Source organism: Diceros bicornis, chromosome 14 (genome assembly GCF_020826845.1).
Source record: "Diceros bicornis minor isolate mBicDic1 chromosome 14, mDicBic1.mat.cur, whole genome shotgun sequence".
NCBI lineage: Eukaryota > Metazoa > Chordata > Mammalia > Perissodactyla > Rhinocerotidae > Diceros > Diceros bicornis.
In genome coordinates, this window is record NC_080753.1 from 7,243,983 (window position 1) to 7,259,957 (window position 15,975).

The 15,975-nt window shown below is 35.0% G+C and overlaps 1 protein-coding gene across 1 annotated transcript in view; it reads left to right on the forward strand.

Annotated features, from left to right (window-relative positions):
• Nucleotides 1–15,975, forward strand: part of EYS (eyes shut homolog) — a 1,424,867-nt gene that overhangs the window by 1,044,400 nt on the left and 364,492 nt on the right. The window contains exon 28 of the mRNA XM_058554077.1: nt 4,510–4,742. Coding sequence (XP_058410060.1) covers nt 4,510–4,742 — 233 coding nt within the window. The remainder of the gene's footprint in view (nt 1–4,509; nt 4,743–15,975) is intronic.

The window sequence follows — 15,975 nt, forward strand, 5'->3', positions numbered from 1 at the left end:
AAGTGCGCACGCTCCGCTGCGGTGGCCCGGGGTTCGCTGGTTCGGATCCTGGGCGCGCACCGATGCACTGCTTGTCAAGCCATGCTGTGGCGGCGTCCCATATAAAGTAGAGGAAGATGGGCACGGATGTTAGCCCAGGGCCAGTCTTCCTCAGCAAAAAAAAAAAAAAAAGAGAGAGAGGAGGATTGGCATTGGATGTTAGCTCAGGGCTGGTCCTCTTCACACAAAAAAAAAAAAAAAAGAAAGAAAGGACTGATCATTTTTACTTTAAATGCAACTTCCCTTACAGCATAATATGGTAACACAAATTCAGACATAAAATTGAAAAAAGTAAATATTTACTAGAGATATGACAAAGGGCCAGTTTCTTCAAGATTCAAAGAACTTTTATAAATCCAGAAAAATATTCTATACAACTAATAAAATGTCAAAGGACATGAACAGGCAGTAGATAAATGGAAAATAACCCCACGAAAAGAGTTACAAGTATACTGTTTTTGTTGTAACAAACTATGACAAACTCAGTGGCTTAGAACAATACAAAGTTATTGTCTTTCAGCTCTAGAGGTCGGAAGTCTGATGTGGATGTCACTGGACTAAAATCCCTCAGGCTGAAGCAATGAGAACATGAATGTATCCTTGTCCAAAGTTACCCAAGAGGCAACCAAGCAGATTCTTCATGCCTATTATTTTGGACTGAGAGTAAATCAAGTATTTAGACAAGAAAGGCAGTGAAATTCAATTTTTATTCTTTTTTGGTGAGGAAGATTGGCCCTGAGCCAACATCTGTGCCCTTCTTCCTCTATTTTATATATGGGATGCTGACATAGCATGGCTTGATGAACAGTGTGTAGGTCCACGCCTGGGATCTGAACCCACGAACCCTGTGCCGCCAAAGCGGAGAGTGCTAACTTAATCACTACACCACCAGGCCGGCCTCCTAAAATTCAATTTTTACAATACTGTTTATTTACAAAACAAATTTGAAAACTCTGAGCCTCAATTTATTTCCTAGCTCTCATACACTCATGATTTTTAGAATTAAAAGTCATTATAACTTTACTGCTCCTTTTTTGCATTGCTAGTTATATTATGACCATCATCTAGTTGTGCTTAATTAATGTGCACTTTTACTTGATATTTTTAACCTTTTATGTAAAAATAAGTTAAAATTTTATAAGAATAAATTTTTGTTTCTTTTAAAATATATAATAAATTGAATAAAATTTATTTTAATTCTAAATTCTAAAATAGGTAAGTTCATAACATAATATATAACTGAAGAAAAATACTGAAAGTCAAAGACTATTAATAATATATCACTATGGAAAACAATATGGAGATCCTCAAAAAATTAAGGCTAGAACTACCATATGATCCAGCTATTCCACTGCTGGGTATTTATCCAAAGACCATGAAAACACCAATGCATAAAGATACATGCACTCCTGTGTTCATTGCAGCGTTATTCACAATAGCCAAGACTTGGAAGCAACCTAAGTGCCCATCGAGGCCCAAATGGATAAAGAAGATGTGGTATATATACACAATGGAATACTACCCAGCCATAAGAAACCATGAAATCCAGACATTTGTGACAACGTGGATGGACATTGAGGGTATTACACTAAGTGAAATAAGTCAGAAGGAGAAAGTCAAATACCATATGATCTCACTCATAAGTAGAAGATAAAAACAACAACAAGCAAACACATAGAGACAGAGATTGGATTGGTGGTTATCAAAGGGGAAGGGGGGAGGGAGGAGGGAGGGCAAAAGGAATGATTAGGCACGTGTGTGTGGTGATGGATTGTAATTAGTATTTGGGTGGTGAACATGAGGTAATCTATGCAGAAATGGAAGTATAGTGATGTAAACCTGGAATTTTTACAATGTTATAAACCAATGTTACCACAATAAAAATATAATAATATATCATATATAAAATTTGATCCTAATAACATAGAATGTATCTGATTAATGTCGTTTTCAAAACTCGATTTATGATCTTAATGTTTTTAATTTATGGATCATTTGATAGTAATTATTTTTGTGTAATCAGTTAGCAACTGAAATGTGTAACATATTGATTTTTTCAGGTAAGACATAGGCTCCTTGAACAGCTAGCATGGGAGAAAGAAGTGGTGACATTTAATTCAGTCTAATTTATTCCTGAGAAAGAGATGATTGACTGCAGTTCTTGAAGTCCATGGCAAGAGTTAGACGAAATGGTGAAATCATTTAGAAACACTAAAACTAAAAATGAAATTAGAACATGGAATATTGAGAAATGAATCCCATGTAATTCAATTTAGCATTGCCATTTAACTTGATGGAAGTTACCTTAAAAGCCCAAACTTACATTTTGGGGAGAACTATGCTAATCTAATAAAATGAAGTCAGAGAAAGTTAATTGTAAGATTGCATCAAAAGTGTTAGAATTTATGTTATACAGTCATGTATTGCTGAACGATTGGGATATGTTCTGAGAAATGCATCGTTAGACAATTTCGTCATTGTGCAAACATGATAGAGTGTACTTACACAGACTTAGATAGTATAGCCTACTATATACCTAGGCTATGTGGTACTAATCTTGTGGGAACACCATCAGATATGTGGTCCATCGTTGATAAAAACACTGTTATGTGACACATAACTGTAAAACTAAAGAGCTATAAAATGGAGTTATGAAATTGATGCTGAAGATAACAAAATTATTTTCACTTGCCATTTTTCTTGTTAGTAGTGGTACATTTCATGTTTACAAAAGTGATTCCAATTCATTCATAAAATATTTCTTAGAGAGCCTTCTTGAGGGTCAAGCATTGCTGTTAGGGATAAAACAAAGACAAGAGCAGAGATGATCCATCCATCCTTCATGGAGACTGCAGTCCAGAGGAAAGAGAAGAGAGTCAGATTAAACAATCATAAAAGTAAATATGCGGTTACCACCTGTGATAAACACCATAAGGGAGAATTTCAGGTTGCAAAAGGGTTTTAAAGCAAAAGAACTGACTTACATATTAACATTACTTTGGTAAAATGCTTTCATAAATTATCTATTTCACTGTCTTCAACTTTTTTATGCCAATAAGTTGGCCTGAGAATACATGGTAGACAGAAATAACTGAGTCTTTAATGTCAGTCAGAGAATATCTTTGAACTGACTTCTTTTGCCAAGGTTTTATCTTTATGACAATGTTCAAAATAAAAATTTACTTAGATAGCTAAAGTGCTGATTATTTTTATTGCAGCAAGATTTTTTACGTTAAAAAAATAATTCTCTTATTGATCATATTAAAATGAAAATTCTAAAAGCACTGCTTCCCAACCAATATGTAATGCTCAGGAGTACGCTGAATTTATGGCATTAATTCAAAAAATATTTATAAAGTGTTTACTATGAATAAGGAATTCTACTCAATTGAGGAATCTGTGTGTGGTGGGAGGTAGAAAAACAATAGCCAGGATACAACTTAATAGGAGTGGCTGTACATAAAATAATAACTATACTGCAAGCAGGTGGGAAATATTCTAACAGTGGTACAACGACATGTTATGGAGTTTTAGAGGTGAGAGAAACATCAGTTTCATCTTGGTGGGCCAGGAGCAACAAAGAAGTCTATGTGGAGGAAATAATATAGGTCTTAACGTGGCACTTTAGGTGAAATTTAGATAGGGAGAGAAGAATAACAATGCATAGAAAGTGGTTTGAACAAGCTTCCAAAATTAGGAAAGCTCAGGGTCTTTAAGGAGTAGTAATCTCATACGGTTTGAGAGAAGATAAGGTACTTATTAGGAATCATGATAAAATAGGCTGGAAAGCAGAGAGGAATTCAGTCATCAAGAGGCTTTGAATATAAAATAAGGAATTTCAACTGAAAAGGAATTGGTTTTTGTTCATTGTTTATTAGGGAAGAAAAACATTAAACTGGTAGTAGTTTGCGAAAATATTAGGGAAGCATTTGTAGGCATTTCTAAGGTACCTCTTGGATAACTCCTAGAAATGAATGCAAGTCACTTTGAGGCATACATATTTCTAGAAATCAACCTAGAAATAATTCAAATTCAAGCAGTTTTACCACTAAAACATAACATGGCCCAATTTCTTGATTTTAGGCTCATGAGGTTTACAATAGCCAAAGTAGAACTATGTTTAGCCAAAATTCTAACTCTTTTACCTAAGAGAACGGACTCTCAGGCTTATGGAGGCTGATACATCCAGATTTCTTACTACTTTGAAGAAATTAATTTAGCCTCTTAGAACCACGTAGATTGACTACAGCCCCATGAGTCACCCAGGGTCACATTCTGTGGCTCAAGCAGTTTCAACATTTATAAATCCCTTAATTATAAAACAAACATGATAATTGTTTGCCCTCAGTTAAACCTTGGATGACTGTTGTTTTTATTCTTTCTAATTTTAAACCAAAGTTTCTATTATTTCTATTTAAGGTCCTGGTACTTTTACTTATCTTATGTTTTCTGATCTGCTTATAAATCTAGATCCCAGGATTCTACTCTGTCTGCAGCGTCTGCCTTTGCTGCTCCTTCTGGTGTGACAGAAGGGGTTGACTCCTCATGGACTTCCCTCGGGCCCCCTCCTGCAGCGCCGTCCGTGTGCCAGGGGGAGGTGTGCCACAACGGAGGCACCTGTCACCCTGTCTTCCTCTCAAGTGGTGTATCCTCCTTCCAGTGTGACTGCCCACTACATTTCACTGGCCGTTTCTGTGAACAAGGTAATCAATCTTCATTAGCCTATATTTCTTTTTAAAAACTTCTCCAGAGGGCGGAAGAGGATTGAAACCTATGGTAAACACATTGATGGATACTAGCACAAACAAGAAACATCTGTACGATTTTATTTAAAAATGAATTCTGATAGAACACTTCTGCTTCAGTATTGTAGAAGCAAACCAAGATTCTTTTTTATTAGGATTCAAAATATACTTTCAAAATATATTTTCTTTTTCTTTTTAATTTTTGGTTTATTGCAGTGACATTGGTTTATAACATTGTATAAATTTCAGGTGTACATCATTACACTTCTATTTCTGCATAGATTACATCATGTTCACCACCCAAATACTAACTACAACACATCACCACACACATGTGCTGAATTATCCCTTTCGCCCTCCTCCCTCCCCCTTCCCCTCTGGTAACCACCAATCCAATCTCTGTCTCTATGTGTTTGTTTGTTGTTGTTATCATCTACTACTTAATGAGGGAGATCATAGGTATTTGACCTTCTCCCTCTGACTTATTTCCCTTTGCATAATACCCTCAATGTCCATCCATGTTGTCACAAATGGCTGGATTTCATCGTTTCTTATGGCTGAGTAGTATTCCATTGTGTATATATAATACCACATCTTCTTTATCAAAATATATTTTCAATTGCCACACAAAATGAGTTAAAATTCAAATGTAGCGTCATTTACATAGTTCCTTCTAAAATTATGGTGCATCCATCCTTTGTCACCATAGAAACAATTAGGTTCTAATTAATACTGCTTTTTGCTTAATTATTAATTGAATCATTTTTTTATATTTCACAAGCAGATCCCCATATTTCAATCATTTTGATGTGTAAAAAGAATACATTTTTTTGATGCTTAAGAATATGGTTTTCTCATTAATGGAGCTATTTATGAATCAAAGGAAAATTCCCCTATTGTCAACATGTAATGGCCTCCTAAGAGTCTCGTAGTTAATTAAAGCAGTGCTGGGCAACTAGAGCCAGAACCGCCCTGAGCAGATTACAAAGGCACTAGGTCATGGTGCTGCTGACTGCATGTCCCTACACTAATAGCTGAAAAACATCATTGTTTTCTACATAAAATTAATCACTGGTTCTAAATTGGGGCAGAGGAACTGGGGATTACTATTGGATAATGATTCAGATGGCAGAGAATTTCATTACTTATCCAAGATTGTGTTACGTAACTTCTTTTTTTAATACAAAAATGTGGGACCTCCAAAAGCAAATTCAAAGGTACATTATGTTATTTAACTCTTCTTCCCAAATGATCTTGTGTGACTATGTAGAGGAGGAAGAAATATTCCTTCACCTTCTAGGTTCTGCTGGCTGGTCTAAGAATGAAATTGACATGAGAGAGAATAACAGGAGAAAATCAAAGTTTAATAACATGTATACGTGAAAGAGAATCGGGAAAACTGAGTAACTTGCCAAAATGACCAAAGATACCACCTTAAATATCATCTTCAGCTGAAGACAAAGGCGGATTTGGGAGGAAGTGGTTTGGGACTTCAAATGGGAGGAAGGGAATTCACATGAAGATGGAAAAGCAAATCTTTGGTAAACAAATGTTTGCCATAACTTGCAGACAGTGAGACATGGGGAGGACTTTGATCCAATGGGCCTTGCTAGGTTCCTCCCTGTCTGCCACACCTAGTTCAAATTATAGTTATCTAGGGTGATAGCTCCTGCCTGGAACAGACCTTCTATCTTAAATTCTTTTAGGCAGTTAAGGGGAAGGTCAAAGTTTTTCTGAGTCTTTTGTTCTTAAAAATAATCAAGCCAAAGGGACAAATTCTGATCCCACACAACTGCTATAAATGTGTTAATATTCAGCCAAGTAAGCAAGTAAATATAATAAAAAGCACAGAAATGGAAACACAGTCTATTTTCATGTTCATTGTAAAACGTTGTGTGTCCTTAAGGTCTATTCTTTAACTGTAAAATGCTTTTGGAGACACATCACTATTGCTTGACTTTTGAGTGAATATTTTACATGTTTGTAAAATATTGTGAGACTTGCCTTCTTCTGCTACAACCTGAGACCATTTATATGACGTTCTGTGAGTAGAGTTCTAGGGCATAATTTGGATTCTAAAGCTCTTTTAGATCCACACTTAACCATTTAAAACTCTGAGAGGGTTTTTTCTTTCTTTAATTTCATGCTAAGTATAGTCTTAGAATAATACCTTTCTTAACTTTCTTAAAATATACTTTGAAATTTTAATGTTGTTTTCTAATCCAAATAACTGACGTCAGTGAAATTGATGTTGTAAAAGGAGGAGTCCTTAGTTATTGAGTCTATCTCCTAGTCAGTCACTCAGATTAGATACACATGACCCTCCAGCAATAACTCCTCTCTCTCCTACTGAATCCCCAATTCTCTTTCCTTTAACTACTTACTCAGTAGCTTTAACACTTTATAGAGATTTATACTTTCTTCCAGAAAAAGAGAAGTCCAGGTTTACTTGGAGTTAAACCCAAGGCTAGACTGAGGTTTAATTGTATTTGGTGTTTTTGGTGGCAGAATGAAGGAAACTGACCTCAGGAAAAGAATTGGGAATTTCTGGTCTATAGTCATTGTTAGGAGTATTTTATTTTTTTCCAACATTATTAATCACTTTCTACCTTCTATATTTTTAACTGCTTTTTCTGTTGAATTTACAATATTTTAAAAACTAATAAATTGGATGATAATGTGTTGCTAAAACTAGTTAATACACTATAGAATATTTATTTCTAAGTGCAAAATAATCATAAACTATGAGTAAATAATTATTACCAATTAACAAATTGTTTTTTAAAAGAAACCTTAAGTCAATAATATCTGAGGTGCATGACACACTAAACAAAATTCATGCAACAGGACTTTTTTTAGATTGTCAGATATCATAATATTACTTGTAATTTTGTTGTTCTTGCCTCCTTTTTTGGGAAATATTTCAATATAATACTTAGAATGTGGTGTGATGTGCATTTTTAGAATCAGGTATATTATTTCTAAGTGTAAAAATTATAAATATTTATTTTTAACCATTTATCCCCTAAATTTGAATGGAGTACCTTTCTTCTTTCAGTCATAAAGAAAGGCAAGAACAGGTTTGTGTTTTCAATCCAATGTTCTAAATATAATTCCTACTGGTATGCATCTTAGAATCCCGACTGACAGATGATGACTACTGCCTGAGGCCCATGGTTCAGGGATCTGGTACCAGGACAAGACTTTTCACAGCATTATCCAGGTTAGCCAGATGCCACAATTTCTGAGTGTAGATTTCAACAAACAGTATTGTATGCCAGTTTCAAAGTGTTTCAACTACCTGGTAAAAATCTTATTTTGGATAAACAGTCCTTAAATCTCTCTCTCTCTCTCTCTGTACATATATATATGTGTGTGTGTGTGTGTGTGTGTGTGTATATAAAATATATATCATATGTATAATTTCTTAGAAATGTTCTTAGTATTAAAATGCTTAGAATTTACAGATTGCTATGAAAATATTTTCTTAAATGAGTACTTTATTGAGTATATACAACATCTAAAATATACGAACTTCTGCTTCAGGAAGGAAATTTGCATAATATCATCATGAAGAATTGTGATTTCCAGACAGTGCACTGAGTGCTTCACGCATCTTATTTCACGTGACCCTCAGAATAACCTAGCTGAGGTTGGTGCTCTAAAGTCCCCTCATTTACAAATGAGAAATCTAAGGCCTAGAGTTGATAAATTACTTGCTCAAGGTCACACAGCCTGCACATGGTAGAGATGGGATTAGAAGCAACCTTGGCTGACTCCAGACTTCACATTTAACCACCATGCTCTGTTGTTGCACTAGTTAGAAAATCCAATTTAACATGATGGGATGGCATGACATGAATTTCTAAATTTTCTCACTCTTTCACCTATTTATAAAAAATAGCTTTATTTCAGGAAGAAAAGAGAGTTTTCTTTAAAAAATGGCATTTGGAAAATCAGAAAACCAAAGAAGTTAATGTTGATCTAATAAATTTTTAATGAAGAAGGTGTTATCATGATCCACCTAAAATTAAACTGAAAAGCACATAAGTGACCCGCAAAGAATCACGTTTATGTGGTAGTATGTTTCCATGATGACTTCAGTACAACCAAAATATAGAAAGTAGATTAAGAAGATTTAAATTTCAGAAAATTTTAGATATAGATGATGAAAGAACATGACTGAAAAAAATGTATAACAGCATAGGCATCTATACATAAAGATATGTGGGAAATTGATTTTTCTTCACAGCCTTGCCCCTTTCTACTTCCAGTTAATATTCTTCACCTGTGAGAGAGTGTTAAAGTATTTTATTTTAACAACTTTGATTTTTCACAGCAAAATGGAGGTGTAAATTAAGTATAGTCTTTAACTAAAACAGCACTAGATTCAGTAACACAGAGAAAGGATTTTTAGGACTATGGGACTCAGTAATGGGTCACCCAGGTACATATTTCCTGTCTACTTGGCATTACATCATGTGCCCTACTTTATCAAATCATCCATACCCAATCACCTAATAACACTGACTTATAGAATCAGTTTGATTTAGTATGTTCTTTTTTTTCTCAACACATGCTATCTTAATTCATATTAGCTAAACCTCGTTGCCCACTTTATCATAATGGTCCTGCATCTCACCAGGGGAAACATAAGAGCATATATTCTTGCTTTGTTTTAGATGGCTGCATGCAAGCAGATGGCTGTCTCCTACTGTAAAGTTCAGAGTGACAGATTTAGAATATCAGTGCCTTGTGCTAGGAGAAAGCGTATGCCTCTGACTATTAATTATAGGATTAGCATTTTTAAACAGTCCCATACTTTTAATGTTCTATAAAACAGTTTTATAAATAGTTCAATAAAGGAATATTTAAATGCCATACATTAAAACCAAGTAATCTTTTGTTCTATTTGATATCCTGTCTGTGTGTATTCCATATATGCTTAAAGGTCAATTGTACTGAGTAAATTGCAAACCTAGAAATAAAAATGAGAGGTTTTACTAGGTGTTCTGTCTTGTTATATATAAATATTTTTGAAAAAAGACTGCCTTAATGTCTGCCTTTGTTTTTACCGTAATACAAATATATTTTAAAGGCATATTAGACTAGTCTGAATTTATTTATTAACTTTAGATCAAGTGGCTGAATGTCAGACATTCCAGACCCAAGAAGGCAGAGAAATGGAGCATTAGCCAGCTTCTTATAACAATGATTTATCTCCTCTCCAAAAAACTGATGGTCTACATCACCAGAAAAGAGCCAAGAAATGAGTGTTAGCCTTTTCGAACATAATACCTGTGTCTGAAAATCTATCTTTCAAATCAGAGAGAATTGCTGCATATTTATTAGTAAATGGCAACTGCTAAAATATATTAAGATGTTAAATTGAAAACTGATGTTAGAATGAAGTCAAGGACAGGAGCTGAAGGGAGACAGGATTACCTATCATCAAAGATAGGCTGTCGTTTTTGAAGGCAGGGGCAGGCTGAAGGGCTCCAATCTTTCCTGCTCTTCTCCACTATCAGTTGCTGCACTCTCCAGCAGGGAGCGCTGTGTTCAGTTGGTAGAAAAAGACAGCTCCTTTCCCATCCTGGTGCTTGTAACTAGGTAAAACTAGATGTGGATCAATCTCTCTGCTTACATTGGTAACAATCCAGAAATTTCCATATAGGAAGAGGAGGGAATATAGATACCCCTCTGTCCATCAAAAAAGGATATTTATTTTGTCTCTTTTATTGCCTTGATTAACATTCTTTTATTTCCCTATAATTCAACCCATCCAGTTAAACAAACATTAGTTGAACACCTAGCATGAATAACACGTGGAGTTAGCATCGGAGGCAGTACGAAGATGAAGAAAGCACATTTTTGTCTTGAAGTTTGCAAGTAGTTGTTAGCATGGGGTGTGGAGTGGGGGATGCAAGGAAGAGAAGACGAGCTTGACACAAAGGTGGGCTGGCATTTCCCATTTCCCTCTTGAAAGTCCCGTAATCTCAGCTCAACATCACCCCCTCCCCAACGATGTTTTACTTAGGACCTGTGTTAGTTTTCTATTGCTTCCATAACTAATTATTACAAAATTCAGTGACTTCAACACCATAAGTTTTTTATCTTGCAGTTCTGTAGGTCAGAAGTCTGACACAAGTCTCACTGAGCTAAAAATCAAGGTGTTGGCAGGGCTGCGTTCCTTTCTGGAGGTTCTAGGGGAGAATCTATTTCCTTGCCACTCTGCCTTCTGGAGGCTTTCTGCATTCCTTGCCTCATGGCCTCCTTATTCATCTTCAAAGCAAACAATAGTTGGTCTAATCTTTTCTATCTCACGTCACTCTGTCTACGTTTCCACTGCCTTTTTCTACATTTAAGGACCCTTGTGTTTACACAAAGCCCACTCAGATAATTCAGAATAATCTCTGTATCTCAATGTCGACTGATTAGCAACTGTAATTCCAACTTCAGCCTTAATGCATAGATTCTAGGGATTAGGATGTGGGCATCTTTGGGGGCCATTACTCTGCCTCCCACAGGACCTCTAGTCATTCCTTGGGGGATTTAAATGGTCATATAATAGAAAAGGAAGTTTATAAAATGGATATCTGGTGATCATAGAATTGAGGGAAGCAAGTAGAACCAGCTTGAAAAATGTACTATGAAGGATGCTCTAGAGGGTTAGTCAACAGGGAGCAGAGTGAGGCTCATCCAGGAACAGGCTGGGACACTTCCGTCACTCAACAGGGGCCCATACTGTCATCATGTTCTGAGTTACTTGCCCAAGATTCAGAGCCCCAAGAAATACTTTGAAATTGTCTAATTGGCGAAACCTCAACCATATACTCACCTACTGCCTGAGCAGAGAGGAAGGAGAGGGACAAGAGGAGTTATCTTTTACTTTAGGCTCCTAACATAGTAACTAGACTGTACAATCCACCAAGATCCCAAACAATGGGCCTCTTCTTCATTTCCACACAAAAATATAGTCATTCGCACAAGGCTTTCATAGCACACGTGTGCATGTGTGTATACATATACCTTAAAATTGAACATTAGTTTTTTACTTAAAAAGTCTTCAGATATTTCCCTTCTCATCACTCCCATATTTTCTGTTTTCCCCTTGAATTTCTGACATTCTATTCATTTATTTGCTGATTAGTTATGCGAAATTTTTTGTTGGCTTTCCTCTCACGGACACAGCACGAACAGCTTATTAAAATATTTTCATAAACAAAGATTGTTCCTTTTTTTACATCTAATTTAGGTAATGAGGAAGACTATTCCATGGTGAAAATGGTCTATGAAATGGTACTTAAAAGGATGAGTTGAAGGAATTAGAGTGAGCAAATACATGAAGGACACGAGAGTTGTCTAGTTTGGGTCAGAAGCAGGGCACTTGTGGGATCAGCTGAGAATTAAAGCTGGAAATTCAGGTGGGACCATACTGCAGAGATCCCTAATGACAGACTAAAAATATTAAATTCATTAGCAATGGCTTTCAACGAGAAAAAGACCTAATCATCAGAGCTTGCTTCAGAATGATGAATCTGAGAGAAGAATTTAGAAAGGATTACAGTGGGGAAGGAGAAGAATTTAGAAAGAATTACAGTGGAGAGGGGAGTAAGGTGAGAAAAATTGCGATGTAATTTCAACAGGCTAGGAAACAGGGGTGGAAACTCTTTTAACCCCAACGTTTTCTAATAATTTGGAAGTATAACAGATCTTTATGTTCCCTAAACAGAATGTTGTTTAGATTTTTTATCAAAAACTTGCAAGCCTGAATAAGGCTTGTATCTTTTAATGTATTATTTTGTGAAGAAGAAAAAGTGTGGTATGAAGTGTGGTTATAAAAGACAAGTCACAGCAAAGGTCCTTTTTTCTCCCTTTCTTGTACCATCTTCTGTCTCACCTCTCCACAGAAAAGCTGAATCATATGCAGTAAACCTTTATCATGGCACAAGCATTACGGATAATAAAGCAAATGATGTGGGCTTATTCTACAACAGGTTAATGACCAGCTAGCTAAACATTTATAACTATATGTACATGTGCACACTGGGAAGTATGATTTATTGTATCCTTCTCACTTCAATGCTAAATTCCTCAAGAACCACAACTTCACTGTATACTAAGATGTTTCTTTCTAACAGTTTTATCACAACACACACACACAGAAAATTTAAAACATGAAAGATTATTAAAACATATGTTTAGGATAGTTTTTGGGCTATCAAAATAACTTACTATTGGAAAAAACCTTAAAAAATTAGTTGCAACTAGCATTTCACAGGTGTGGAAGCAAAGTGCAAGAGAAGTAACTCATGGAAACTACTAGTCAAGGACAAATCTAGAACTAGAACACAACGTCTGTATTCCAAATCCAATATTTTATCTGCCACAGCTCGTGTCTTCCAAAGTTCTTCAATGGTAGGTTCCAAGCTGAACTGAAATAAAAATATATTCATTTTCATGTACTTGAGATGAACAATTGCATAAACTTAGATAAATTAAGACAGTACATAATGTCTTCAATTGTACTAACTTATCTCTCTATATACATATATGATAAATAGATATAGACATATTTGACTGTAGACATGTAAACATGAGATTTGATGAATTTACTAATGGTCCTTTTAAATGACAGGCATGTTTAAAAGTATTTTCTTCCCTAAGGTAAATTTGCTTATAAAAATAGAGAAGAAAAGTGAATTTGAATTCTTTATACTACTGCCTATGAAATAACTTTAAGGTGATAATGTTTAAACAGAAGTAATAGTTAGAAAAAAGTTGGTAGGCAGTTATCACAAAATTAGTTTTTATTGGTTCTATAGAAGCTATGTCCAATAATGTAATGCAAGGCACATATGCAATTTTTAAATTTTCTTGTTGCCACATTAAAAAATGAAAAAGAGACAGAAGAAATTAATGTTAATAATATATTTTATTTAGCCTAGTATATCCAAAATGGTATCATCTCAACAATATAAAAATATTAATGGAATACTTCAAGTTCTTTTTTTCATGCTAAGTCTTTGAAATCTAGTGTGTTACTTTATTAGTCACATTTCAACTGCTCAATAGCCACATGTGGCTGGTAGGTACCATATTGGACTACACAGTTCCATGTGACTAAAGGAAAATGGCTTAACGGTTGTGATGGTGTTGCTGGTACAAAAGTATTGAAATGGGGAGAAAGTGAAGAGACATTTTTACTTAAAGGCTTGATTAGAGTAGAATGTGAGAAGGTAAAGCAGCTGTTGTTAAAGAAAGTCTCAGTCAAGAAACTGAAATATACTATTCCATAAAATAGTAAGCCTTAAAAACTCATTTAACAAACTCTACAACACTCATTTGGATCTCTCTTCTCTTGACCATCTATGCTTATATGATCTGTCTGCTGTTAGACGAGATGATCCAATAGAGTTCTGAAGCCTCACATGTCATCTGTACGCTGATAGTTGCCAGATTTATGTACCCCATCCTGATCTTTTGCTGTCTGCTAGATGTGCACACTACACTTGTATGTTAGATAACACCTTTCACACAGCAATGGGCTGTGAAACTTCTCCAGAAATTCTCTCTCATTCTTACATTAACATATTAATTTGTAAATTAAGTTAGATGGAATTATTCATCCACATTTCTACCACAAATTCTTTGCATATTTACTATGTGCTGTGCATTGCCTCGAACACTGGTCATACATCGGTGAGTAAGATGGACATATTCCTTGCCCTATGTCATTTACAAGAAGTGTAAGCCAATAAAGAAGTAAATACTCAAATATATAATCCAAATTCATGTATAAACTCTGAAGCAGAGTGCTATAATAAAGAGGAACAGGGTAGCGTGCAGTGGGAGTAGACAAAGACCTATTTGGAAATCTACTATGAGGAGATGTCATTTAATCCAAAACTAAAAAAATGAGAAGGTGCCAGTCTTTTGAAAAGCAGAGAGGAGAATGTTCCAGACAAAGAGAATATTATGTTATCATGAAAATGAATATGTAAGAATGACTTTTTACCAGTTTCCTTTTAAGAGAAAATTGTAAGTACCAATAATTTTCTTAGACTAAGATGCGACTAAAATAAATTAATGAAAAGGAAAACAATTCCACTAATTTCATTCTTCTATTTATTCATATTTGTAGTGGGCTCATTGTTCCTGGTCTCAAGAAATTTAGTCAAGTTTTACAGTCAGAGTCTAAATATAATGGCTATTTTTCCTCAGTTACTGCAGTCCATACCCTTTCAAAGAAAATGTCAAGCTTTTCCATAGGAGAATATATTACCAGGTAATTAAAGTAATAGGGTTAGTTGAATTCTATCTCATTATTTGCCATTTTAACATTTTAAATATTGGTAGAAAAGATACACTAATACTTCTGTATTATGCTATTTACAAAGAAATAGTAAAGATTTGAAAGAAAATTATGTTTTCTAGTTAACTAGAAAAAAATCAGTGCAAAGAATTGGAGGATGTAAACTTGGATGATATGAGAATAGACCAACAGTAAAAACAAAGGCTAGTGCCAACCTGCCCTGAAATGTTATTGTACAATGACAGAACAAAAGGACTATATGGCCAGAGCTAATTAAGAGTGAATTATGTGGCCTCTGGAAATCGATGTGGCCTCGCAAATATTTTCTTTAACATGAGATATGCTTTTGGCAGGAAAAAATTAATAGAACTTGTATTTAAGAGGCAACTTTATGCCCTTACTCATAAATATAATTTTATTAGTGAAATTGAGAACCACCTGAGTAAAAGAAGTTACCCTTTAAACTGTCTGTCCTTGAAATACTAAATTGATTTCAATTGCTTTAATCTGTTTTGTTAAGGTGTCTCTGTGGATATCTCTTTATTTTCTATTCCAGGATCATAGATATGGATATGAATAAATATGACTAGATGTGGAAAGATATGGAAATTGAAACCAATCCTCACACATATGCATGTCACCCTTTGCCTGCATTTCCCTCCACTACTTGCGCATTAAAAATGAGGAATGGATGCTTTGTGTAATCTCAGTGTTTCTGTAGATTAACATCAGGTGTAGTAACTAAGAAGTAAGAAAGCAACAGATAATGACAGCTAATAATTTCCATTTCACACTTGGTACATACCATGCTAAGCTCTTCTCATGCATTTTCTCTTTCAATCATCACACCAACGCTGTGAGACAAATAATACTTTA